Source organism: Lipophrys pholis, assembly GCF_963383615.2.
Source record: "Lipophrys pholis genome assembly, chromosome: 3".
In the NCBI taxonomy this organism is placed as follows: Eukaryota; Metazoa; Chordata; class Actinopteri; order Blenniiformes; family Blenniidae; genus Lipophrys; species Lipophrys pholis.
This window is the reverse complement of record NC_137627.1, coordinates 22072945-22100866: the sequence shown is the minus strand read 5'-3', so window position 1 is coordinate 22100866 and position 27922 is coordinate 22072945. Positions and strand designations below refer to the sequence as shown.

The 27922-nt window shown below is 40.2% G+C and overlaps 3 protein-coding genes across 3 annotated transcripts in view; 1 reads left to right on the top strand and 2 right to left on the bottom strand.

Moving 5' to 3' along the window:
* The window catches only part of LOC308107305 (galectin-4-like), a 77048-nt gene that overhangs the window by 13339 nt on the left and 35787 nt on the right, over positions 1-27922 (bottom strand). The window lies entirely within an intron of this gene.
* On the top strand, positions 3647-13622 carry LOC308107313 (galectin-4-like). Its single transcript, XM_080459595.1, has 6 exons — positions 3647-3706; positions 4514-4602; positions 5092-5296; positions 8775-8888; positions 13295-13379; positions 13519-13622. Exons 1-5 carry the CDS (start codon positions 3689-3691, stop codon positions 13340-13342), a joined length of 474 nt encoding a protein of 157 aa, XP_080315721.1. The 5' UTR covers positions 3647-3688; the 3' UTR covers positions 13343-13379; positions 13519-13622.
* On the bottom strand, positions 19443-23632 carry LOC308107708 (galectin-4-like). The gene is made up of 5 exons (XM_080460192.1): positions 23535-23632; positions 22639-22727; positions 21759-21963; positions 20889-21002; positions 19443-19558 (listed from the first exon to the last, which is right to left on the bottom strand). The coding sequence occupies exons 1-5, from the start codon at positions 23616-23618 to the stop codon at positions 19553-19555; spliced, it is 498 nt and encodes a 165-aa protein (XP_080316318.1). The 5' UTR covers positions 23619-23632; the 3' UTR covers positions 19443-19552.

The following is a 27922-nucleotide window of genomic DNA, read 5'->3' as shown; positions in this document are numbered from 1 at the left end:
GATTGGACGCACAGCCAATGAGACGCGCATCTGATAGGACAGAAGCACAGTCTGTCTCTGTAACAGGAAGTCATTCCTGCCAACTGAAGTATGGTCCACATTCCCGGGAAAAGAGACCGTCTTCCATAGTTAGGAGACAAGACATTTTGTCGTCATTGTGGCCTGCAGGTACTGACGGCTGGTCGAGGCTTTATTGAAGCTTTGATGGTTCATTTTAAGCATGGTTCATTATTTGAGGCTTCAATGGCACACAGTGCTCGAGGAGGACATCTAGTGGTCAATAAAATGAAGTGCAATGGAGACGTGCCATTGGCTGGGTCAGAGATTGCTTTGGGTTTGATTTAACATGCGTTAAACTACACTGAATGATGGTAAGGTTTCTCATGGGTACAATAATAATGAGTCATCGACAGCGCATCCTATCAGTGACAACCCTGCTGTCAGCAGGTACCTGACGTTTCCATTGTGTTTTCTGATAGTGCTTTCTCTTTTTGGCAGTGTTTTGTGGATTTGGTAGTGTTTTCTGCAGATTGTAGTCTTTTGCACTTTCAGACCACCATAGTGAGGATTGATTAGTAGCAGATTAAATAGCACACAACAAAATAACATGGCTTCGATCTGTAGCTCCATCATAGTGACAGGGTTTTGAAAGCTTGAAGACTGTTTTCACTCATTTCAATGAGAGAAAACCTTCAGGAAATTGAACTGGGTTGTGCTTGGACACTGCCTGTGCTCAGACTCCAATCCATTCCACAGCCTCACTCCACATCTTGTGAAAGACAAAATTTTAGAGTTGTGTGAAACCTCCAGTGTTTTAGCTTTAAATTCCCTCTCCAGTTATAACCCTCAGTTTTGAATATTGGTAGGAAGTTGATTGTTTATGTTGTTTGCTTTACAAATCATTTGTGCAGTTTGAAATTGTACCAGGTCAGTGAACTTTAGTATTTTTGATTCAAAGAAGAGTGACTTTGTGTGATCTTGATACAGTTCTTATCGCTCTTTATTGTAAAATTGTGAGCAACTGTAGTGAAGATTTACAAGTGTTTCCCCAAACCTCAGCACAGTAATTTAGATATAGTAACACCAGTCAAAGGTATATGTGGAGTGATTTGTGGTTCAGGATGTTTTTTTATTGATTACTGAGATGCTTCTTCATTTCTTCTGTCATCACTATCTGTACGCCATAATCATCAACATTTCAAGAAATAAAGGCTTGAAATATTTCACTCTGTGTGTCATCAGCCTATATCATATTTGGGTTTGACGTTCTGAAATGAGTGACAAAAAAATATTGAACATTTTCATGATATTCAAATTTTTTGAGATGTACCTGTATATAGCTACACCCCCTCCACCTTTGTTCTCTCTCTTTATATAATGAAATTCATAACCATCTAATTCAAAGTCAATTCCTTTATCATCATTAATCCATGTTTCAGATATTGCAATTATTTTGAAATGTGCTGACTAATCGCTCTTTTGTGCAATTTGATTATTGGATCCAAGTTAGTTTTATATGTATTTCCCCATATTTCCACACAATATGTCATGTAAGGCAGCACAAGTGAACAATACAATAAATGTAGACATTTATTATTCAGTAAGTCTTTAGTTTTGTAAAGAACAGAAATAGACTTGGACAATTTTCATTTTACGTGTTCTATGTGAGGTTTCCAACCAAGCTTGTCATCTATTATTACTCATAAACCCTTTCAATTTCAACATTATTTAAATAGAGTATTACATCAGCATCAACCTGCTTGAGCTGATCCAGAATGCTGCTGCCAGAGTTCTTACAAATACCAAGAAACTGGACCAGATCACACCGGTCCTCCAAACACCACACTGGCTTCCTGTGAGTCTAAGGATGGATTTTAAAATCTTCCTGCTGCTCGACAAAGTGTTGAATGGTCTTGGACCATGAAGCATCCAGACCCCTCGGGTGGTCTGGGACAGGTCTACTGTGTGTTCCAGAACCAGAACCAAACAAAAGGAAGCAGCTTTGAGTTCATCTGCTTCTCACTTGTGGAACAAACTTGTTGAACACCTGAGGTCTGCTCAACTGTTTTAATATCCTTTTATCTTTTAACTGCTTGTTTGATTTCTCAATGTCTTGTTTTATATCTATGATTGGAATGTTGAAGGTGTGGTTCAAGTAGTTTGTGAGAAACACGGTGTATGGGCATGTTGAGGGTGTGGTTCAAGCACAGCTACACTGAGGACAGATAAACAGAAACATTTACAGGTTATGTAATTGAGAAAATTTACACAAGTCATCTGATACCCATTTTTATTTTAGGGAAATTTTCTGTTACCATTTCTAATTTATTTTAGTTGTTGAGTATTTAGTTTGGTTCTGTTCAGGTAAAACAAAATGCACTCATATACATGCAGTATGTTGACTTGAAAATGCGATTGTTTCTTGGTTGCTCTCAGGATTTAAAAAAAAAAAAACACCCTGTGTTATGGTTGAGAAGGATTGTCCATCTTTGTACAGTTTGAAAAATGTAGTGTTGGACATTTGGCTCAGAAAAATATTTGTTGAACAATAAATGATGTTTTAAAAACCAATTTGTTCCGAGTATAAATCGACATGGATTAAAACTGTTATATACATCAAATTATGAAAAAGTATTTTTGGCCCTTATACAAAGATGTTTTCATCAAGTGAAAATAATCAGATTTAATGAAGTGGATTATTTATATTAAGTAATAAGGCTAATTTATCTTTTCTATTTTGGAAAAACTTGAAACAATTGGTTTGCTTCACCTTCAGAAAATTGGTTTACATGAAATTGAATATTTCAAGTCAAACTAAATGAATTATTTGCCTTGTGTCAATGCTAAAATATTAGGTGTGACAGACTACTTTTTTTTTTCAGTGAAGCCAAGGCCCTTTTTTAATTTGATATGAATACACTACATGGCCTTTTTTGTGTAAAATCTACATAAATTTCCTGGTTTATCACCTGTGTATTTACACAATGTGCTTTTAGTCGCTGCTGCTGTAAACATTATAGTACCTATTGCGATGGCACTGCTTGTTAGCCATCACACACATCAGATTTGTAGTTTCAAATGTTTTTTAGAGTGAATATTTAGAATTGTTACTCTTTGTGAGATTGGGATTTTTTATTTTATTATCATTACTTTTTTCATTTTATTTCTCGTGTGATATGTTGAAAGAGTTTGAAAAACGATGGTTGTGTGACTTGCAGGGGGAAGCAGGGAACATTGCTGGTCCCCCCCCCCCCCCCCCCCCCCCCTCTCTCTCTCTCTCTCTCTCTCTCTCTCTCTCTTTCTTTCTCTCAAGACATAAGAAACTTGTCTTCACATGGTGAGGAGTTGAAGTTAATGGACTGACTTGCCAAGATGATATCATCTAAATCCTCAAATCTCAATCCTGAGCCCCACCTGGTGTTTTCAGAAAGGACTGCATGCACACACACACACACACACACACACACACACACACACACACACACACACACACACACACACACACACACACACACACACACACACACACACACACACACACACACACACACACACACACACACACACACACACACACACACACACACCCTGCTCCGCCCACACCACCAGTATAAAATGAGACATGAAGCCGGAGTTCAGCCATCCTGCTTCTCTTTCTGTCTCTGGGTCCATTTCACCAACTGCTGCCATGACAGTCTACAACCCTGTAAGTATTCAAAATGAGTCCATCTGCACTGCTAACTATGTAAAATGATTTATATTTCTTCCTCCGTCCAGCATCATTGGTAAAGTGTTTTAGCACAGCATCAAATTAATACCACTTGTCATCAATTGCTGCCAGTTTAATTCATTTATTGAATTTATTCTTTCTTCCTGCTGATAAAAGATGTTTTAAATCATTAGAATAGATTTCAATTTACATCATATAGAAACCAAACAAAGACATTTTGAAATGAAAATACTGTGTTAATGTATTTTTCTGTGAAGTAAAGGAGGTTAAAGCTAATGGATCTGAATGAGAGATTGCAGCTGACCTCAGTTCCATTCAGTGAAAGTACTTAGAGCGTTTATCGAATCTTCACAGATGTAAAGATCAACTGATGATGCAAACAATATTAAATTCCATCCAAAACCAAGTCACTACTTACATTTGAACTATTATGCACAATTAATTTGTACTATAATATAACCATATGAATATAGGATAAAATCCACATTATAAGAGTATTGAAAAATCAGCAGGCCACAGTACTTCAGCACAGTATACAGTAACATTTCCAACATTAGCAATACTGACACAATTAGAAATGATGGCATGAGGATCTCCATTATGAATCTAGTGAATCTTTATCATAACAGAAACTTAAAGCAGACAAGAAACAAAATGCTGCATTTTTGAAGCTGCAAAACTTTTTACATTTTGAGCGGCGTGCCATCGATCAGTAATCTACATGACTAAGATTTCCTGATGTGTCTAACCTACACGACTGATGTTTATTGTTGTTTATTCCAGACTATCCCCTACCTGGGGCCGATCGATGGGGGTCTGAATCAGGGCTCGTCCATCTCCTTCCAAGGCTCCACTCCTGAAAACATGACCAGGTTAGTTTGGAAAGAAAAAGTGCTCCAACATCTCAGTAGTTCAGAACTTAATGTGTTTGAAGCTTCACGGTGTATTTCCATGAGGATGAGCTGGTACTTCTAACCTCGTTTGATAGATATTGACCAGTGACATCCCCCAAGAGCTGCAGTTTTAGAGATTTTCTGATCCCGTCGATGTCAAACTCGTTCACAATCCTCACATTTGTATTTGTTTTCTCAATGTCGTGCCTCAACAGTGAAGATCAAATGATGTCAAATTCCCCTCTAACAGGAGTAGTATTGACTTGACTTTAAGTGGTCATAATGTTAAAGTACACAGTTCCAACACCTGACTGTATCACTACATCTCAGGCTTCTTTGTTCGGGGAGACTTTCCTTTATCTTCCTGCACTTTGCCGCACCTGCACTGTTTGCTTTTCTTCAGCACTGAAGTCACTTATCAGTTCCAGCAGGACTCAGTGATCCACGTCTTTTGTCCAAACCTGGCAGGTTTAAAATCAACCTGCTCTGTGGAAATTCTGACTCCAGCGACATCGCCCTGCACTTCAATCCTCGCCATGACGGAGGGGACAGGGTGGTGTTCAACAGTCGCGGGAATGGCAAGTGGGACACCGAGATTGTGAAGACCGTCTTGCCTTTCATGAGAGGCGAGACCTTTGAAATGGTGATCTCTGTCACTCCTTCAGGCTACAAGGTCAGAACAAACTCATCTTACAAACATTTTCATCTGTAACACTTATTTCTACTGATTTGTTTTTAACTTTCATGTTAATTACAGTTCCATTGTTGTAACGATGTTTCTTAGCGATTAATCTGATGATGTTGAAAAACCTGATTATTCCCCGACTAATCGAGCCCTATTAGTAAGAAACATGCATTTGTAGGATGAGAACTGGAGTCTGTGTGTTCAAATGGAAGGAAATGTCAAGTCCTGTCTGTCAAAACAGTTTATAAGTACAGCAGTTTAGTACAACTTAAATAATTCAACCTCAGTCTTTGCTATAATTCAGAAATTCATAATTCATTCCAACACTGATTACAATCACAATTTTAATTCATGTTCAAACTTTTCGATCTTCATTAATCTACCCAATTAGAGACAAAACTCCTGCTTTAGAGCTTCATTTCTTCAAAACTCAAATTACCTGAGGGCATTTTTCATATACTATATTATTTGTTTTAGGTATTGGGGAAGGTTTATTCGTATTTGTTGTTATTCTACTTCCGTTAAGAGGTCAATGTATTTAGTTTGTTATGTATATAAAGTAATATTTTTGGCAGGAAGTAAATTTATCTCTATATCCCCTTGTTGGTTTTCTTGAGGGATTATTTCAGTATTTGTTGATATTTATTATTTTGGTAGATTTTTTTGAAGCCCGCCTCTCCTGAAGCGTAGGCGTCTTGCCTCTCCCGTTCGAACACGCAGCCAGGGTTTTTTTTCCCTCCTTCGACCTCTCCCGTTCAGACACGCCCGGCACCGCACCTGGGGATGTTCCCTCCCAGATGCACGTGCTCTACCACGATATTGACGTGGGGGACGCTCAACCCATAAAGCAGCATCCCTACCGTGTCAATCCGGAAAAACGCTCTCGGTTGAAAAAACAAGTTGATTACATGGTGCTACATGGCATAGCGGAGAATAGTAGCAGTGCATGGAGTTCGCCATGTCTGTTAACATTGAAAGCCAACGGAGATGACCGGTTTTGTACAGACTTTAGGAAGGTAAATGGGGTAACTAAACCAGATTGTTATCCGCTTCCTCGGATGGATGATTGCGTAGATCATGTGGGCGCAGCAGAGTACGTCAGTAAGCTTGACTTGTTAAAGGGCTACTGGCAGGTGTGTTTGACAGAGCGCGCCAAAGAAATATCTGCGTTTGTCACACCCGATGACTTCCTTCAGTACAATGTGATGGCTTTTGGCATGTGCAACGCGCCAGCTACTTTTCGAAGGCTTATGAATGTGGTGTTGTCTGGTTTGCCTTTCTGTGAAGCCTACCTGGATGATGTCGTGATTTGGTCGTCATCTTGGGTGGAGCATTTGGAGCATTTGGGCGGAGTCTTCCAGTGGCTGCAGGAGGCCAACCTGACTGTGAACCTCTCGAAGTGTGAGTTTGGCAAGGCGACTGTCACTTACTTGGGGAAACAGGTGGGGGGAGGTCAGATGCGACCGGTTCAGGCGAAGGTTGAGGCGATTTTCGCAATTCCGCCGCCTACTAACCGTAAGGAGCTCCGCCGTTACTTGGCTATGATCGCTTATTACCGTGGGTTCTGTAAGAACTTTTCAGCGGTGGCGGCTCCTTTAGCTGACCTTCTCTGTTGGACTCAGGCCTTTCAATCTGCCTTTGACCAGACCAAGATGCTGCTTGTTACCGCCCCTGTGCTTGCTGCACCTTGTTTTGATGGGCCCTTTAAGGTTGCTGTGGACGCATGTGACTCGGGTGTGGATGCCGTGCTCCTGCAGGATGATTGTCATGGTGTCGAACATCCTGTTTCGTTCTTTTCAAAGAAGATGGATCGGCACCAGCGGTGGTATTCCACCATTGAGAAAGAAGCACTGGCTTTGATCATGGCCTTGGAACATTTCGAGGTTTACGTCGGTGGTTCGAGTGTACCTGTGGTCATTTACACGGACCACAATCCTCTGTTTTTTCTTGGTAGGATGCGTAATAAGAACCGCAGGCTGATGAATTGGTCATTGGCTTACAACAATTTAATCTTGTGATCGCGCACATTCGCGGGCGTGACAATGTCCTCGCCGACGCCCTTTCATGTCTGTAAGATGTTATATGAGGGCTCTGAATAAATTGAATGTGACCGGTTTTTTTTGTTTGTTACGGCCACTATTCATACTTATTCAGTGACACTGGGTGAGGGTGTTAGGTATTGGGGAAGGTTTTTCGTATTTGTTGTTATTCTACTTCCGTTGAGAGGTCAATGTATTTAGTTTGTTATATATATAAAGTAATATTTTTGGCGAGAAGTAAATTTATCTCTATATCCCCTTGTTGGTTTTCTTGAGGGATTATTTCAGTATTTGCTGATATTTATTATTTTGCAGGGTTTTTTTGAAGCCCGCCTCTCCGCCTATAACTAGGCGGTGGCTGAAGCGTAGGCGTCTTGCCTCTCTCGACCGAACACGCAGCCAGGCAGCTTCCCTCCTTCGACCTCTCCCGTTCGAACACGCAGCCAGGGGGTTTTCTCTCTCTCGATCACTCCCGTTCAGACACGCAGCCAGGGGGTTTTCTCTCTCTCGATCACTCCCGTTCAGACACGCAGCCAGGGGGTTTTCTCTCTCTCGATCACTCCCGTTCAGACACGCAGCCAGGCGGCTGCCCTCCTTCGACCTCTCCCGTTCAGACACGCAGCCAGGCTGCTGCCCTCCTTCGACCTTTCCCGTTCAGACACGCAGCCAGGCGGCTGCCCTCTTCGGCTCTTCCGCCTTCGTTGTGTGTGGGGTTAGCTCAGATCCTTTTCCCCTGGTGGGACCGGTGGTCCTGTTTTCGTTTTTGTTTGTCCTTCAGAAGTAGGTTGGGGTTTTCGTTTCTTCGATTGGGTGTTGGTACCGCCCTGTACAGGGTTGGCCCGGCACCGCACCTGTTTGTTTTGTTTTGCCGGCCCACCAGGTACTTGTTCTTTTGATATTCTGTTGGATTGGGACACGGGGTGGTTATGGGGTTTTGTCGGGTTCTGGTTTTTACATACCCCGCTTGCTTTTCAGGCTCAACACTTTTTTTTTGAATTAAAAACCAACGAGCAAATTAAAGGAAAATTAAATAAAAATTGTAAAAATCCAACCGTTTTCCTGTGTCCTTCAAGGTATGTTCCGTCCCTCCTCGGGGTGTAACAATTTGTCTTAAAAATGGGATGTAAATGTGAATATTTTAAATTGAATTGAATTGAATTGAATTGAATTGAATTGAATTGAATGCTGGCTTTTAGATATCACTCCCTCTCTACTTTTTAACTACAGTTAATACTTAGTTCTTTCAACATTATTAGTTACTACTCAAAAAGTAACTTAACCTTGAACTTTAATCAAAGAACTTAATTAGATTTTAACCCAATCATTCATGTCTAAAACAGATTTCTTATTTTTCCCTTAACCTGCGTTAACATTGTATGAAATGATGTTGTTGTCATATATAATTTAATGAAGTTGTTTCTTTGCAGATTACAGTCAATAAGAAAGACTTCTACACCTTCCCATTTCGTCTGCCTGTGGATAGAGTCCGTGCGTTGCAGATCGAGGGAGACGTTTCCATCGAAATTATCAACGTGATCTCGGTGAATGTTGAATTCCTCCACATGCTGCTTGGTGCTTTGCTACAAGTCCAGAGGAAATGATAGTGAATTTCTGTGGACTTTGGAGGGCTGATGCTTTCTGTGTCTGTGCCGGGGGGCAGGAGGTGGCATGAATCAGTATCCTGGAGAAATGGGAGCGAGCACAATAATGACCAAAGATAAAAGCTTCAGTTTGTTTTGTTTTCGCTGAGTTTGAATGTGTTGGGATTTCTGGTTGGTTATCAGCATTAAATTACTGTAAATAATAAATTACTGAAAGTAAATAATAAATTACTGAAAGTAATTTATGAAAAATTTAAAATATTAATGGAAGCAAACTGTAATTTACTCATTAACAATGGAGTAATTGAGTAATTACTTAAAATTAATAAATTATCGAAAATTATGTATTAATGAAAAAAAAAATTATTTTAAAAAGTTCGTTATTTATTAATTTATTAATTAATTTATTAATAATAAAAGGGGGTACCACCAGATAATCTCGAATTAGCAAATTACCAAAATATCAGTCTCGTATGGAAAAGTTTTATTTAAGTTAGTTAATATTTCAATGTAAAATATAACAATCTTAAATAAAAGGGAAGTCATGAGATCCGAGCACAGAGTGTATGTGTGTCTGTGTGTGTGATGTGATGTGATGTGATGTGATGTGATGTGATGTGATGTGATGTGATGTGATGTGATGTGATGTGATGTGATGAGTGATGAGTGATGAGTGATGAGAGGGAATGGGTGTAATGACTTCGAATGTCCGCCAAGTGAAGGCAGACGTTGGCAGGTCACTGTGAGTGGGTGTACTCATAAACATATACACTAGAATCCTCACCGACTGTCAGGAACATACGCCATCTTGTGAGTGGCATTTGTCAGGACTTCAGCAAAGATACCGCATCACTGTGCTTTTGGTTGTACAAACAGACAAACTAAGGACAATCGACTGCGTGGGATTACCTTCTACAGGTAGGAAAAAAAAACATATTTTTTGTTGTTGTCGTTGTGTTTAGCTCATATAACATTAACTTGGGACATAGATGAGCTGGAGCTGTGGGAAATGCTCTCTATTCCCTGGCTTAAGCTCGCCCTCAAACAACAACAACAATATCAACGTCTATTCGGTTCATCTAACGGAGGCTCTTTTAGTTGCAGTGTGTAGAATATTACATTTCGAAAGAAATGTGTTGCTCAGAACCAGTCAGTGTACTATTCCCCGCCTCTTCCAGCAGGAGAACCTCCGCTGTGAGCAACATGTCACACCTCACTCCTTTTAGACATGCTGACATGTACACAAACATTATTATTATATATATTGATTAGGATAGCAGATCAATTGATTGCACGTTGCACAAGCAGTGAATTAATGTGATAACACAGGACTCTGAACCTGTAAATCCTTTTTTTCCCAGTAGGACCTCTCCTATGCACTGCCCACATGTCCTGATGCTTTGACAGCCAGACTCAGTGAAGCCATGGCCGAGGTGGAGAGTCTGAGAAGAGAGAAGAGGAATGCCAAAGATGGAGAACGGAGGGCAAAGAGCACAGTGTGTGGTCTTCTGGAGGAACTGAGAGCGAAAAATCGAATAAATGAAGAGCTGAAAGAGAATATGTCATATAATATGTAATAATAGATAAATGTGTAACTATAAATAAATATGTAATATGGAAATATGTAACAATTATTTTCTATGTAATATTAAAGGTAACTATGTAAAAATAAATGAAAGTACAATAGGTAAATATGTTATTGTGTGTAAATATGTAAAAAAAATATCTAAATTTGTTACACAAAAGTTATAACTTGTGCCCTAATGTACATGTTCACTGTACATAAATGTCACATTGTGTGTAAATAAACGCTTTTGCATATTTTTGTCATGGGTTCCATCATGTTGCTGCTCTAAAAGGAGAGTACAGCAGTCCCAATGTCCCATTTGCAAACTTCTTCCATTTCCTTTCCTGAATACTTTCTATAAGTATTCTACATTGAATAAATAAATAAATGAAATATTTTTTTATTTAATAAATTAAAAATGAAAGCAATGATTCTTCACAGTCATGTAAATGTATATTTGCGTGGTTTTATTCAGAAAACAAATTCCTGTCACATAGACTTATTTAGGCTGACGGGTCAGACTAGCCACTCACAAGATGGCGGCCGCTCTGACGTATCGGAGCGGTGGGCGGACACAGGTTGCGCGGCGTCTAGTGTTTATGTCTATGGGTGAACTGATCTCTAGCATACCAGAGGTAGGGCTTTTCCATCAAAAAGAACCAGGAGCGAGTTCAGGGCCGGTGCCAGAGCCAGTTCTTAAATGAGCACCACCAAAGAACCAGTTCTTTTTCCACCATTAACGGAGCCAAGTGGGAGAACTATGTCATTGCGTCACTCCAAAACGTGATACGTCACTGATTTCACCAATTTGGCGCTGACAGCGCTCATCCAGGTACAAGGAGACGGACTGTATTCATCGGTTTAGTTGCTCCATCTAGTTTGGCCTGAACCTCAGATGCAGACCAAAGAGAAGAAAACATTCCGTAAATTTGTATCTCTATTGCTGTTTTTTTTTGTCCGTCTTGCTTTAGTCCGGAGCTCCGGAGTGGAAAAAAAAATTGAGGGAAAATAAATAACGCGTGTATGAGGTTGGGGCTTATTTTTCAACATTTGGGCATTGCATAGTGAATTTCTGCTCGTTTCACTTTATTTCTGGGTGTGTCTGAATCTAATGCTTCAACATCGGAGAAGATTGGAGGTGTACAATGATAGAATGAAGCTCTAAAAACTGTTTCCAATGGCAACCTACGTAAACACACTGATTAAAGTTCTTTCAAGTGAAGCGCCGTTAAAAGGCTCATTTTATGCCCATAAAATCCAAGCTTTCATTTACAGTGGCATGTAGTTTGTTTTTTAGTTGCTGACGAACCAAAAGTATTTATTATAAAGAAGTTCTGTGGGTTAGAAAATAAAATTAGAGCGTCTCGGAGCGGAGCGGAGCAGCCTCACACTGCATTGCGCAGCGGCTGCAGCTCCTCAGCCTGCGGTCAGAACGAAACAAAGCCTGGACGTGACGTTAGTTATAATAATGTTACCATGAAAAGTGTGAAAAATAAATGACAATGGAAAACTGCTTCTAAATTATAGCCAACGTAGCTGACTGACAGCGGAGAAGCGCGGCAACGCTCTTGAGAGCCGCAGCTCCGCGAACGCGGATTAAATAATCCCGTTCCCTCGTATTATTAACTTCAGGGAGCGACTTATTATATCGTTCCCACGCGTTATTTTTATTTTTTTCTCTATAACCACTCTGGGGCTTCGTGTTCGCTGTAGATTTCAGAAAGCGGGTAGCGCCCGCTTCCGCCTTTTAGGTAGAGATAACTCCGCCCCCAGTTGATGACACGTCCGGCTCCACTCTGGCTCCTCTTTGGCCCAGCAACGAAGTGGGGCCAGCGTAGCACCAGCTTAGCCCCTATTTGGCCGGGGCTTTGGCAGTGGAAAGACAAAGAACTGGTGCCAAGTCTGGCCCTGGCTCCGAACTAGCACCTGGTTCTTTCTGGTAGAAAAGCCCCAAGGGAGGCAGACGTCAGGTTCAGTGTGGTGACCGTGACGACCACTAGGGGTGTGCCGACGTAAAGAAGGGATTGCGATGACCCACGCAGCCACTAGAGGCGTTTGGCTCGCTCTTTCTAGGGGCATGGCGGTTGCTTAGCGACCAGATAAACAGGACGCCCGTCACGGATATGCTGTCTTGGAGCGGCATGGTCTCACCGAGGCAGGCTGTTACAGTAACGATCAGACGGCTCTGTCAGTCCGGTTCTGAGCGCCGGAGTTCTAACTGGATGTCGGAACATGCAGCCAGAACTCTGGTGACAGTGCGGATGTGTTCAGCCGAGGACGAAATAGCAGTTTGGCTGTGATTGTGTGTGTCTTTACCTAATCTTGATCAGATAACACGAGCAGCGGCAAACGCGTGCGTGGCGTGCGCGTGAAGTCGGGGTTAGTTAAGGGAGATAAAAGAGAAGAAGAGAGAGTTCTGGCGAGGTTCGGTTCTGAAACCCGGTTCCTCCACACAGGGATCAGAGTAGCGGTGGCTCAGCTCACCCGGGTCTCTGGTGTCTGAGGTGGAGAAATGGGAGTTTCATACTCGCATTGGTGCGCGTGAAAGTCGTACACAACATATGCAGCGTTATCAAGAACCCAGAAAATAAACACATTGCATGTATCAGCTTCAGGCTAATCTAACCAACACTGCCCAGACAAAGCTCTCTCACTTGGTCGTTGTGCCGTGTTGTTTAGCACCGGGTGGTGCTGTGCCGGAATTTATACCTTTGCGTCGTGTTCGGGTACCCTGTGGTACCAGGCTGCGCCTTAACCAATCTCCTTGGGCTGGTCTCAGGTTTTCGAGACCGTGGGTGAGGCGGAGTTTGTGGATTCCACGGTGTGAGGTGCTGGGCTGCAGCTTCCAAGGACGGGTCAAAGGGGTAGGTGTCACGTGACCAAATGGCGAATTTTTCCCGTGGTGGCCACATGTTCCTTTGTTCTCAAAGAAATTTGGTCACCCCCCCCCCCCCCCCCCCCCCCAACTGATGTGTCATTTTGTCTTTCTATTTGTGTTTTCAGGAGTGAACAGGAGGAAACATGAAGTAAGACAAGACAAGACACATGAAATGCAGTGTTGTGGATTTCCTTTATCACTGCTCTTTGAATAAAATCATGAAACAGAGTTCTTCTGTCAAGGATATTTATTGAAGCCTCAACAGGCACATACACAATGCAAAATCACTAGTGAATAATGCTCGGGTATGTGCCCCGTGCAACCTTCCAGCTAACCTTTAAAGCGCCGGGGAGGGGAGGGGGTGACCCGGGTGAGTATATTGGGAGGGGAGGGGGTGAGCAGGGGTCTGTGTCGGGCTGGTCAGTAGGTCCCACCTGACATAATTAGCCAAATATGTGTTACAGCACAGCCCATGTAGTGTTACAGCACAGCCCATTGGTTATCTGTCAGTCAGGGGCTTGTCAATCACCCAGTTGCTGGATGGGCGGGGCTAACAGAGTCACGTTCAATCACACCGCAAGTTAACCAAGGTCAGGTGGGGAGACAGACAACATGGATACACAACCAATGAAAAAACGCCCTGGAGGCGCAGAAAAGCAGCGACTAAAAAAAATGAAAGCACTGGAAGCACTGGAAGCACCATCCGACTTTCGAGATGACTCGTCTCCCGTTTTTCGTTTTGAAATTGAAAATCCATTAGTTTCTTTAACAAAATTCGGGACATAAAATACGGCCGTTATCATTTTTTTGTATTATTATTATTGTTATTATTATTATTATTATTATTATTATTATTATTATTATTATTATTATTATTATTATTATTATTATTATTATTATGTACCTTTATTTAGAACCACATTGAGATTAGTCATCTCTTTTACAAGTGGGTCCTGGAGAGCTGGGGGGCTTGAGGGTCTTGCTCAAGGACCCCCAGTGCATGCTCATTGGACTTCCTTTTTCAAGCTTGATTTGCGGGGAACTCGTCTGGCTGCCCTCCTGGTGGTATCCTTGTATAAATGTAATGATAAAGACGTCTAAAAATGTCTTTGGATGGTTGCGACAAATTAATTGTGGACATGAACCCCAACAGCACGACTACTGGTGAAATCTATTAGAGGGTTTTCAGAGAGAAATGTCCAAAGATCAACTCCAAGCTGAAGTTGTTTCATTACTGCTGAGGCGAGCCGCGTTGGACGAGATTAATTTATGATATACAGTACAAGATTAAAATCACAGCTTTTCATTGATCAAACCGCAGCCTCACAGCGCCCCCTACTGTCAGAAGCAGCACACTCGCAGAAGGTCCTCAGAGCTCATTCATCACATTAAAGGGGACATATCATGCTAAATCCACTTTTTTAGCCCTTAAATGCATGTTGTTGTATATTTAGAGTGTTTAGAAGTACAGAAAAGTTCAAAGTAGTCTCTTCAGGTGCTCCGTTGATATCTTTATATTCTGTTTTGGTCATATTTTGCGATCGGTTTCGATTTTTCTATTCTCTATTACGTTTTTTGAACAATGACGTCACAGTATTCTCAGCGGAACTGCCAAATTAGGACATCGACACTTCGAGCAATCCGCCATTTTTGTTTCTCGCTGCGATTTTGTAGTCCAACCGAAGTTACGAGAGGATAAGTCGAAATGTTCGGTTGTTGGATGTAGTAACCCACAAGCTTCGTTACACCGTCTCCCAGCATCAGAACCTTTTCGAAGTGCCTGGTTGAGTTTTATTTTTCACAGAAATGTACCCACATCTGTGGGTAAGGTCATTTTTGTGTGCGCGAATCACTTTAAGGACGACTGCTTCAGCAACCTCCGCCAGTATAAAGAAGGATTTGCCGAAAGACTTCGTCTGATTGAGCTTTCAGTTCCTTCTATCTATGGAGACGACGAACAGAGCACTTCGGTAAGCTGTATATAACGCTAAAAAGTGTGATGATAAGACGTCCCTGTCATTGTTTTGTTAGCATTAGCAGTTGCACCGTCTTCATATGTTAGCGCTGTGTGCTCGTTTTAGATTATAATGTAACTTCTGTGTTAAATAGTCGTTGTAATACAGGCAGTATTGTAGTAGTGGGCATGGATGGAGAAGTTAGTGTAAATATAGAAACACACCATTGCGTTACATCCATATGAAGACGTTGTTCTGTAGGTGCATCATCGTCATTTTCATCTCGCTCCGCCGGGTCCGACTCTGGCTCCAACATGTATGGCTGGATGGACAAATCTTCCATTGTTGACATTTTGTAAATAATGTGTGAATATAAAGTTTCTGCGCCGCTAGATAATTGTATCTGTTCTATCAAACTACAAAGATGGCCGAACAGGGTGACGTTGAACCGAGTATCACCTCTGCAACCTGGAGAGGAGGCGGGGTATGAAGAGACCGCCCCAAAACGAGTTGCTCTCAGAAGCACATCAGAAAAGGGGTTGAAAAGGGGCCTGTGGAGCTCTAATAATGAGGAATTCAGACCCAAGCATTGCAGTTTCGCGTTGTATAGACCACAACTGTATGATTTATATGTAAAAAGGAAGGATTTAAAAGCATGATATGTCTCCTTTAAAAGAAACATTTTTCAGGAGAGAAAAATACACATTAAAACACAATAATAATTGCAAATGTGAGGCTACAAATGGACTTAAAATCAGTAGGGTTAATTTGTACTTACACTATAATATTTATACATTCTATAAAACAAATGATACCGTTTTGCATGTTGGTTAATGGTTCATAATATAATACAAAAATGTCTTATTAGTGTTGTTCTTCTTGATGGTATGACTATTAACAACCTGATGCAGCTGTGAATGCAGTTGTGTGTTATTTTCATCATCTTAATGATTTATGTTACTTGAATTGATAGGTTAAAATGACGACAGGATTCCTGTCATCATTTGGCAGACATGCCTGTGAAAGGAGGAGGAGCTGCTTTACAAGCGATTCTCCCTCAACACCACAAAACAGAACGGCCAGCATTTCTGCAGATACCATCAACATCGGTTGGTTTTCTTGCATAGGTTGTACTCTGACATTGTCTCTTCTTGCAAGAACAATGTAATACAATTGTCTTAAACTTCCTAAGTCTTCTGTCTCCCCGGGGTTTTTACTAGGAAATGATCCTGACAACTTTGTAGGTAAATAACCGAGTCAACTATAGAATAAAACCCTGCCTGACACATCTGCAAGATCAAGAGGTCCTCAAGTCTGCAAGATGGGGTTGACAGGTTCTGTGTCTCAGCCCTGGTATGTCAGGTCACCAGCATTGACATCAGCCAGTGTGTTGAGTCCTGGAATGCCCACTGATTGCCAACTCTACTCCCTTTCTGGATGCTCTGCAACACCTCATCCATGTCAGCAGTGAATGGAAAAGGTGATTTTAACCAAATATTCATTCTTAATGAGATCATTTGTTCTCCTAATAAAGTTAGTTGAAAAAAGGTGGAATTTCTTTTTTTAAATTTAAATCTTTTTTTGCCTTTTTGCAGCACAAGAATAATACAATGTTTGTTCATGAATTAAGAAAGGAATAAAAAACAATATATGTAATAAATACCTGGGATATGAAATAACAATGAATTTATCCCCTGCTACTTCAAATAACATTGAATTTATTTATTTTTAGATCAATTTAACAATAAAACTGCAGGAGCAGGATGGACAGCATCTATGTAGAATAATACTTTTCACAAACTACAACAGTTGGATCTTTTTTTTGAATATAAAGGAAAAATAGACATATTTTCCCATAATGATGGGAACTGGAAGCAAATGTAACTAATAACGGATGATGACTGGGAAGAAACATTCATACAAGTTAATTAACAGTTCAAAATGAAGTGTTTAGGTGCAAAGTGAAGATGCACTTCTTTAATACTCCATCCATTACTACAAAATATAGTAAATCATCGCGTCTGTAACTATGAAGTTACACAAAGTTTCCTCAGAGGAAGATAAGAGCTGCTGGCATTTCTCTTTGCCTTTGGTGGATTGCTTCAACTCCTCTGATCGAGGGCGAGGAGAAATGTGATGTAAATTTAACCAACAGATGTAGGAAGGTTAAATCTTCTTCTGCAGATCTTCACATTTCCATGTCCAAAAAACCACGAGAATGAACATGAGCCACTGTGGCATTCATAAAAGGAAGCAGAGGAGATGTATGTCTCTCACACTGTGTTATCTACAACATCATTCATTCATTCATTCATTCATTCATTCATTCATTCATTCATTCATTCATTCATTCATTGTGGTGCTACTCTGAGATTTCAGGGGTCAGTAACCTCCAGTTCTGGAGACACATGTGGCTCTTCAGCCCTTCCGTAGCGGCTCCCTGAAGCTTTCAATATATTTTATGGTGAGAAACATATTTTATTGTTTTATTTTTATTTTTATTTACTCACCAGAGTCATTTTCAAATGAACTCATAACTCTGGGCTAAAAAGGGCTTTTAAAATAAAGAACTAAAATGTCGCGTCTATTGAAAACATTACGGTAATTACATGTGCCTTTATTGACGTGGAAATAGTTCTGAATTTGTGCAAATCCAGACTAAGATATACCCCCCGCCGACCCGTGTTCCACCTGACGAAAGACAACCCCAGTGAGAACCATACGCGGCGGTGAGCGGCAAACTCAAAGATTTAACTTAATTAATTACTATATCTATACTAAAATATTTAAGACTGATAGCATCAGCTTGCAAAAGATTTGACTGGTAACTACATAACTCAGTGACTCCCAAGCTGCACATGACAAAGCAATAGGCCTGTTTGCTCTTTGACATTAATAAATAGTGACACATGAGGAATGTGTCTGCATACAAAGACACCATTTTTGTTTTTGACCCAAGTGTGTCTTTAAAATTTAGCTCTCTCTCAGATAACTTCACAAGTAGTGCTGCTTACAGAGCTGTCATGCTGGTTTTTATTACTTACCCTGACCTCTAAAGTCTCAAACTCTATCAGCTGGGGTGTCTGTTGTGCCTCTTGCTCCTGCTGAAGTTGCAGTCAGTTGCCTGAAGCCGGGAGGGGGGCGCCAGAATCAAGCTTGGTCTGCGGGTCGGTTCTTTGCTAATTGATGCTCCGGCTGCAGATGCTCGCGCTGCTGCAGCACCTGCTGCTGCAGCACCTGCTGCTGCAGCACCTGCTGCTGCAGCACCTGCTGCTGCAGCACCTGCTGCTGCAGCACCTGCTGCTGCAGCACCTGCTGCTGCAGCACCTGCTGCTGCAGCACCTGCTGCTGCAGCACCTGCTGCTGCAGCACCTGCTGCTGCAGCACCTGCTGCTGCAGCACCTGCTGCTGCAGCACCTGCTGCTGCAGCACCTGCTGCTGCAGCACCTGCTGCTGCAGCACCTGCTGCTGCAGCACCTGCTGCTGGACCAAATGAAGTTGTAATTTTGCTGCACTTGGAGTGCAGCGAAAGCACTGGTGCTTCCAGTGCTTTCATTTTTTTTAGTCGCTGCTTTTCTGCGCCTCCAGGGCGTTTTTTCATTGGTTGTGTATCCATGTTGTCTGTCTCCCCACCTGACCTTGGTTAACTTGCGGTGTGATTGAACATGACTCTGTTAGCCCCGCCCATCCAGCAACTGGGTGATTGACAAGCCCCTGACTGACAGATGACCAATGGGCTGTGCTGTAACACTACATGGGCTGTGCTGTAACACATAATTGGCTGGCCAATCAGCCCACAGTAGCGTGGGCTGATTGGCCAGCCAATTATGTCAGGTGGGACCTGCTGACCAGCCCGACACAGGCCCACATGGACACCGGCCCACCGGGATTGTGCCCGGTATGGCAGATGGCCAGTCCACCCCTGCTCACCCCCTCCCCTCCCAATATACTCACCCGGGTCACCCCCTCCCCTCCCCGGCGCTTTAAAGGTTAGCTGGAAGGTTGCACGGGCCACATACCCGAGCAGATTCACTAGTGATTTTGCATTGTGTATGTGCCTGTTGAAGCTTCAATAAATATCCTTGACAGAAGAACTCTGTTTCATGATTTTATTCAAAGAGCAGTGATAAAGGAAATCCACAACACTGCATTTCATGTGTCTTGTCTTGTCTTACTCCATGTTTCCTCCCATTCCTCCTCCTGTTCACTCCTGAAAACACAAATAGAAAGACAAAATGACACATCAGTGTGTGTGTGTGTGGGGGGGGGGGGGTCACGTGACCAATGGCCAGTTGCTGGATGGGCGGGGCTAACAGTATCAGAGTATGGTAATAACCCAGGGTCTCGAAACCTGAGACCAGCTCAAGGAGATTAGTTAAGACGCAGCCTGGTACCACAGGGAACCTGAACACGACACCACACTGAACATGACGTCTGCCTCCCTCTGGAATGCTGGAGATCAGTACACCCACTCACACAGACCTGCCAACGTCTGCCTCTACCTGGCGGACATTCGAGCTCATTACACCCATTCCCTCTCATCACATCACACACACACACACGCACACACGCACACACGCACACACGCACGCACGCACGCACGCACGCACGCACGCACGCACGCACGCACGCACGCACGCACACACACACACACACACACACACTATCATTGTACATAGTTTTGTTGTTTAGTACATTAGATCTCCGTGTTAGATGACGTTTGATACTTAAATGTGTTGATTTATGGAATGATTTGAGAATTATTTATGAATTAATACACTATTGTTTATAAATGCCTGTTCGCTGAATTGAACGATTCCTGGTGATTTCTGTGTATTTATTGTCGACATTCGCTGGTTTGTAATTAGCTGTCTGTGCTCGGATCTCATGACTTCCCTTTTATTTAAGATTGTTATATTTTACAGTGAAATATTAACTAACTTAAATAAAACTTTTCCATACGAGACTGATATTTTGGTAATTTGTTATTTCCTGATTCTCTGGTGGTGTCCCCTTTTATTGTTAATAACTAACTAACTAACTAACTAACTAACTAACTAACTAACTAACTAACTAACTAAATAAATAAATAAATAAATAAATAAATAACTATTTCAAATAAAAGATTTTTCATTAATAAATAATTTTCGATAATTTATTAATTTTAAGTAATTACTCAATTACTCAGTTGTTAATGAGTAAATGACAGTTTACTTCCATTAATATTTTTAATTTTTCATAAATTACTTTCAATGATTTATTACTTTCAGTAATTTATTATTTACATTAATTTAATGCTGATAACCAACCAGAAATCCCAACACATTCAAACTCAGTGAAAACAAAACAAACTGAAGCTTTTATCTTTGGTCATTATTGTGCTCGCTCCCATTTCTCCAGGATACTGATTCATGCCACCTCCTGCCCCCCGGCACAGACACAGAAAGCATCAGCCCTCTAAAGTCCACAGAAATTCACTATTATTTCCTCTGGACTTGTAGCAAAGCACCAAGCAGCATGTGGAGGAATTCAACATTCACCTTGGTAATTATGATAGTTTGGATGGAAACGTCTCCCTCGATCTGCAACGCACGGACTCTATCCACAGGCAGACGAAATGGGAAGGTGTAGAAGTCTTTCCCATTCACTTTAATCTGCAAAGAAACAACTTCATTAAATTATATATGACAACAATATCATTTCATACAATGTTAACGCAGGTTAAGGGAAAAATATGAAATTGTTTTAGAGATGAATGATTGGGTTAAAATCTAATTAAGTTCTTTGATTAAAGTTCAAGGTTAAGATACTTTTTTTTTATAAGTAAGTAATAATGTTAAAAGAACTAAGTATTAACTATAGTTAAATAGAAGAGAGGGAGCGATATCTAAAAGCCAGCATTCCATTCCATTCCATTCCATTCCATTCAATTCAATTTAATTCAATTCAATTCAATTCAATTCAATTCAATTCAAAATATTCACATTTACATCCCATTTTTCTGACAAATAATATAGTATATAAAAAATACCCTCAGGTAATTTGAGTTTTGAAGAAATGAAGCTCTAAAGCAGGAGTTTTGTCTCTAATTGGGTAGATTAATGAAGATCAAAAGGTTTGAACATGAATTAAAATTGTGATTGTAATCAGTGTTGGAATGAATTATGAATTTCTGAATTATAGCAAAGACTGAGGTTGAATTATATAAGTTGTGCTAAACTGCTGTACTTATAAACTGTTTTGACAGAGAGGACTTGACATTTTCTTCCATTTGAACACACAGACTCCAGTTCTCATCCTACAAATGCATGTTTCTTACTAATAGGGCTCGATTAGTCGGGGAATAATCAGGTTTTTCAACATCATCGGATTAATTATTAAAAATGTTTGTACGGTGAGTTTGTTCTGACCTGGTAGCCTGGAGGAGTGACCAAGATCACCATATCAAAGGCCTGGCCTATCATGAAAGGCAAGAAGTTCTTCACAATCTCCTTGCCCCACTCGCCATCCTGGCGACTGTTGAACACCACTTGGTCCCCTTGGTCATGGCGAGGATTGAAGTGCAGGGCGATGTCGTTGGAGTCAGAATCTCCACAGAGCAGGTTGATTTGAAACCTGCCAGGTTTGGACAAAAGACGTGGATCACTGAGTCCTGCTGGAACTGATAAGTGACTTCAGTGCTGAAGAAAAGCAAACAGTGCAGGTGCGGCAAAGTGCAGGAAGATAAAGGAAAGTCTCCCCGAACAAAGGAGCCTGAGATGTAGTGATACAGTCAGGTGTTGGAACTGTGTACTTTGTCTCAGAACAACTAGTAAAAACATCTTTAAAAACTGAAGTATTATTATTTTAACAAAGAAGAGGTGCAACATTGTAAAAGTGGCAGGTCTCCATTGATACACACCGGTGTAAAGAAAGTGGCTCCACACTGATGTGGAAGAACCAAAATGTAGCTTTAAAACATGCATGTACACTAATCAACCATAACATTATGACCACTTAAAGTCAAGTCAATACTTCTCCTGTTAGAGGGGAATTTGACATCATTTGATTCTTACTGTTGAGGCACGACATTGAGAAAACAAATACAAATATGAGGATTGTGAACGAGTTTGACATCGACGGGATCAGAAAATCTCTAAAACTGCAGCTCTTGGGGGATGTCACTGGTCAATATCTATCAAACGAGGTTAGAAGTACCAGCTCATCCTGATGGAAATACACCGTGAAGCTTCAAACACATTCAGTTCTGAACTACTGAGATGTTGGAGCACTTTTTCTTTCCAAACTAACCTGGTCATGTCTTGAGGAGTGGAGCCTTGGAAGGAGATGGACGAGCCCTGCTTCAGACCCCCGACGATCGACCCCAGGTAGGGGATAGTCTGGAATAAACAACAATAAACATCAGTCGTGTAGGTTAGACACATCAGGAAATCTTAGTCATGTAGATTACTGATCGATGGCACGCCGCTCAAAACGTAAAAAGTTTTGCAGCTTCAAAAATGCAGCATTTTGTTTCTTGTCTGCTTTAAGTTTCTGTTATGATAAAGATTCACTAGATTCATAATGGAGATCCTCATGCCATCATTTCTAATTGTGTCAGTATTGCTAATGTTGGAAATGTTACTGTATACTGTGCTGAAGTACTGTGGCCTGCTGATTTTTCAATACTCTTATAATGTGGATTTTATCCTATATTCATATGGTTATATTATAGTACAAATTAATTGTGTATAATAGTTCAAATGTAAGTAGTGACTTGGTTTTGGATGGAATTTAATATTGTTTGCATCATCAGTTGATCTTTACGTCTGTGAAGATTCGATAAACGCTCTAAGTACTTTCACTGAATGGAACTGAGGTCAGCTGCAATCTCTCATTCAGATCCATTAGCTTTAACCTACTTTACTTCATAGAAAAATACATTAACACAGTATTTTCATTTCAAAATGTCTTTGTTTGGTTTCTATATGATGTAAATTGAAATCTATTCTAATGATTTAAAACATCTTTTATCAGCAGGAAGTAAGAATAAATTCAATAAATGAATTAAACTGGCAGCAATTGATGACAAGTGGTATTAATTTGATGCTGTGCTAAAACACTTTACCAATGATGCTGGACGGAGGAAGAAATATAAATCATTTTACATAGTTAGCAGTGCAGATGGACTCATTTTGAATACTTACAGGGTTGACGACTGTCATGGCAGCAGTTGGTGAAATGGACCCAGAGACAGAAAGAGAAGCAGGATGGCTGAACTCCGGCTTCATGTCTCATTTTATACTGGTGGTGTGGGCGGAGCAGGGTGGAGAACCTGCATCACACTGTTTACTTTACTGGAGGGGCCAAATCACCTGAATCACCTGTGTGTGTGTGTGTGTGTGTGTGTGTGTGTGTGTGTGTGTGTGTGTGTGTGTGTGTGTGTGTGTGTGTGTGTGTGTGTGTGTGTGTGTGTGTGTGTGTGTGTGTGAGTCATTTTTGTGTCTTTCCACCAAATCAAATTTAACACTTTTAAGCATTACAATGAAGCTGACACAGCTTCTAAAGTTTCTAAAGATTTTGATATCAAACTGTATCATATGATGCATTTATAAAGTTTCAGTAACAATTGAGAATAACAAACATTTATTGACATTTTGAGAATAGTTTATCTACATGATTGTATCTGTTTCAACATTTTATTCAACATTTTTTGACAATGTTGATCATTTATCTGTTTCCACCATCCAGGCTCTTCTTATAGCAGTTGTTTGTTTCCATTTGTAATTTTTCTTTACTTTCAGAAATTCATTTGAATTCTTTTCAGCTGTTAAAACATTTTTTTCGCCATTTCTTGACATTTTAGTTCTTTATTTTAAAAGCCCTTTTCAGCCCAGAGATATGAGTCCATTTGAAAATGACTCTGCTCTAAATAAAATAAAAATAAAATGTTTCTCACCATAAAATATATTGAAATATATGTATTTCTTAGCATGTTTTGTCTGATCATGATGACTCAAACTAATCTTTCAAACACAGTGAACCTACATAAGAAAGAGAGAGAGAGAGAGGGGGGGGGGGGGGGGGGGGGACCAGCAATGTTCCCTGCTTCCCCCTGCAAGTCACACAACCATCGTTTTTCAACATATCACACGAGAAATAAAATGAAAAAAGTAATGATAATAAAATAAAAAATCCCAATCTCACAAACAGTAACAATTCTAAATGTTCACTCTAAAAAAGATTTAAAACTACAAATCTGATGTGTGTGATGGCTAACAAGCAGTGCCATCGCTATAGGCACTATAATGTTTACAGCAGCAGCGACTAAAAGCACATTGTGTAAATACACAGGTGATAAACCAGGAAATTTATGTAGATTTTACACAAAAAAGGCCATGTAGTGTATTCATATCAAATTAAAAAAGGGCCTTGGCTTCACTGAAAAAAAAAAGTAGTCTGTCACACCTAATATTTTAGCATTGACACAAGGCAAATAATTCATTTAGTTTGACTTGAAATATTCAATTTCATGTAAACCAATTTTCTGAAGGTGAAGCAAACCAATTGTTTCAAGTTTTTCCAAAATGGAAAAGATAAATTAGCCTTATTACTTAATATAAATAATCCAATTCATTAAATCTGATTATTTTCACTTGATGAAAACATCTTTGTATAAGGGCAAAAAATACTTTTTCATAATGTGATGTATATAACAGTTTTAATCCATGTCGATTTATACTCGGAACAAATTGGTTTTTAACACATCATTTATTGTTCAACCAACATTTTTCTTAGCCAGATATCCAACACGACATTTTTCAATATGTACAAAGATGGACAGTCCTTCTCAACCATAACACAGGGTGTTGTTTTCTTTCAAATCCTGAGAGCAACCAAGAAACAATCGCATTTTCAAGTCAACATACTGCATGTATATGAGTACATTTTGTTTTACCTGAACAGAACCAAACTAAATACTCAACAACTAAAATAAATTAGAAATGGTAACAGAAAATTTCCCTAAAATAAAAATGGTTGTCAGATGACTTGTGTGAATTTTCTCAATTACATAACCTGTAAATGTTTCTGTTTATCTGTCCTCAGTGTAGCTGTGCTTGAACCACACCTTCAACATGCCCTTTCGCCGTATTTCTCTGGAACTGCTTGAACAACACCCCCAACATTCCAATAACAGAAACAAAACAAGACATTGAGAAATCGAAAAATAATTTAAAAGATAAAATGATATTAAAACAGTTGAGCAGACCTCAGGTGTTCAACAAGTTTGTTCCACAAGTGAGAAGCAGATGAACTCAAAGCGGCTTCCTTTTGTTTGGTTCTGGTTCTGGAACACACAGTAGACCTGTCCCAGACCACCCGAGGGGTCTGGATGCTTCATGGTCCAAGACCATTCAACACTTTGTCGAGCAGCAGGAAGATTTTAAAATCCATCCTTAGACTCACAGGAAGCCAGTGTGGTGTTTGGAGGACCGGTGTGATCTGGTCCAGTTTCTTGGTGTTTGTAAGAACTCTGGCAGCAGCATTCTGGATCAGCTCAAGCAGGTTGATGCTGAAGTAAAACTCTATTTAAATAATGTGGAAATTGAAAGGGTTTATGAGTAATAATAGATGACAAGCTTGTTTGGAAACCTCACATAGAACACGTAAAATGAAAATTGTCCAAGTCTATTTCTGTTCTTTACAAAACTAAAGACTTACTGAATAATAAATGTCTACATTTATTGTATTGTTCACTTGTGCTGCCTTACATGACATATTGTGTGGAAATATGGGGAAATACATATAAAACTAACTTGGATCTAATAATCAAATTGCACAAAAGAGTGATTAGTATCATAAATAGAGCAGGATACCAGGATTCCACCAATCAACTTTTCATACAATCATCCACATTCAAATTTCTGGATATTATATATTTAAAAACATTAGAAATTGTGTTCCGTGTGATGAATAATAGCATTCCAGATGGTATTCAAAAATAATTTTTTTCAAAGAAAGGCAATTTATAATGTAGGGGGATGTTAATGTTTGAAACCTGTAAAGTAAGAACAAATGATAAATATAGATGACTAAATATATATAGATATATCATATTTAATAACTCTTCACCACAAATAAATAAATAATAAGAAAGGCAAAATACCACACAAACAGTCCTGTGCAGTGGTTCATAATCATTATGAACTCATGGAACAGTCTTGTGTAAAGATTCTCATGCTGCTGTCAGCTAAAAAGAAAAATCTTCCATTCAGAATACTTGTTTGTATATGTGATGGGTTATAATCTGTTTGATAAAAATGAGAGAACTAATGAAACTGTGAAATACTGGTGTAGGTATATCAAGTTTTGTTGATATTGTTTGGAAGCGTCATGTGAAATTTGATAGTTCTATCCTCCCAGAGGCCTGTCAGGGCCTGCAAGGCCTTCTCTGCAGGCCTAAGAAAAATATCAGACTCACAGACTGGTGTTGATTATATTTTGTCCATGATTACTTATTAAATAATTCCAAATGGTCTGTCCGCTTCATCTCATAGCTTCTGCCCCGGCCGGCTGCGCTGCTTCCAGACACGTACTTCCAGATTAAAGTTTTAACCAGTCCCATTTCGGCCATCACCTGTTGCAAAATAGGCTGTGTGATTGAAAAATTATTTTTGAATACCATCTGGAATGCTATTATTCATCACACGGAACACAATTTCTAATGTTATTAAATATATAATATCCAGAAATTTGAATGTGGATGATTGTATGAAAAGTTGATTGGTGGAATCCTGGTATCCTGCTCTATTTATGATACTAATCGCTCTTTTGTGCAATTTGATTATTAGATCCAAGTTAGTTTTATATGTATTTCCCCATATTTCCACACAATATGTCATGTAAGGCAGCACAAGTGAACAATACAATAAATGTAGACATTTATTATTCAGTAAGTCTTTAGTTTTGTAAAGAACAGAAATAGACTTGGACAATTTTCATTTTACGTGTTCTATGTGAGGTTTCCAAACAAGCTTGTCATCTATTATTACTCATAAACCCTTTCAATTTCAACATTATTTAAATAGAGTTTTACTTCAGCATCAACCTGCTTGAGCTGATCCAGAATGCTGCTGCCAGAGTTCTTACAAATACCAAGAAACTGGACCAGATCACACCGGTCCTCCAAACACCACACTGGCTTCCTGTGAGTCTAAGGATGGATTTCAAAATCTTCCTGCTGCTCGACAAAGTGTTGAATGGTCTTGGACCATGAAGCACCCAGACCCCTCGGGTGGTCTGGGACAGGTCTACTGTGTGTTCCAGAACCAGAACCAAACAAAAGGAAGCCGCTTTGAGTTCATCTGCTTCTCACTTGTGGAACAAACTTGTTGAACACCTGAGGTCTGCTCAACTGTTTTAATATCCTTTTATCTTTTAAATTCTTTTTCGATTTCTCAATGTCTTGTTTTATTTCTGTTATTGGAATGTTGGGGGTGTTGTTCAAGCAGTTCCAGAGAAATCCGGCGTATGGGCATGTTGGGGGTGTGGTTCAAGTAGTTTGTGAGAAACACGGGTTATGGGAATGTTGGGG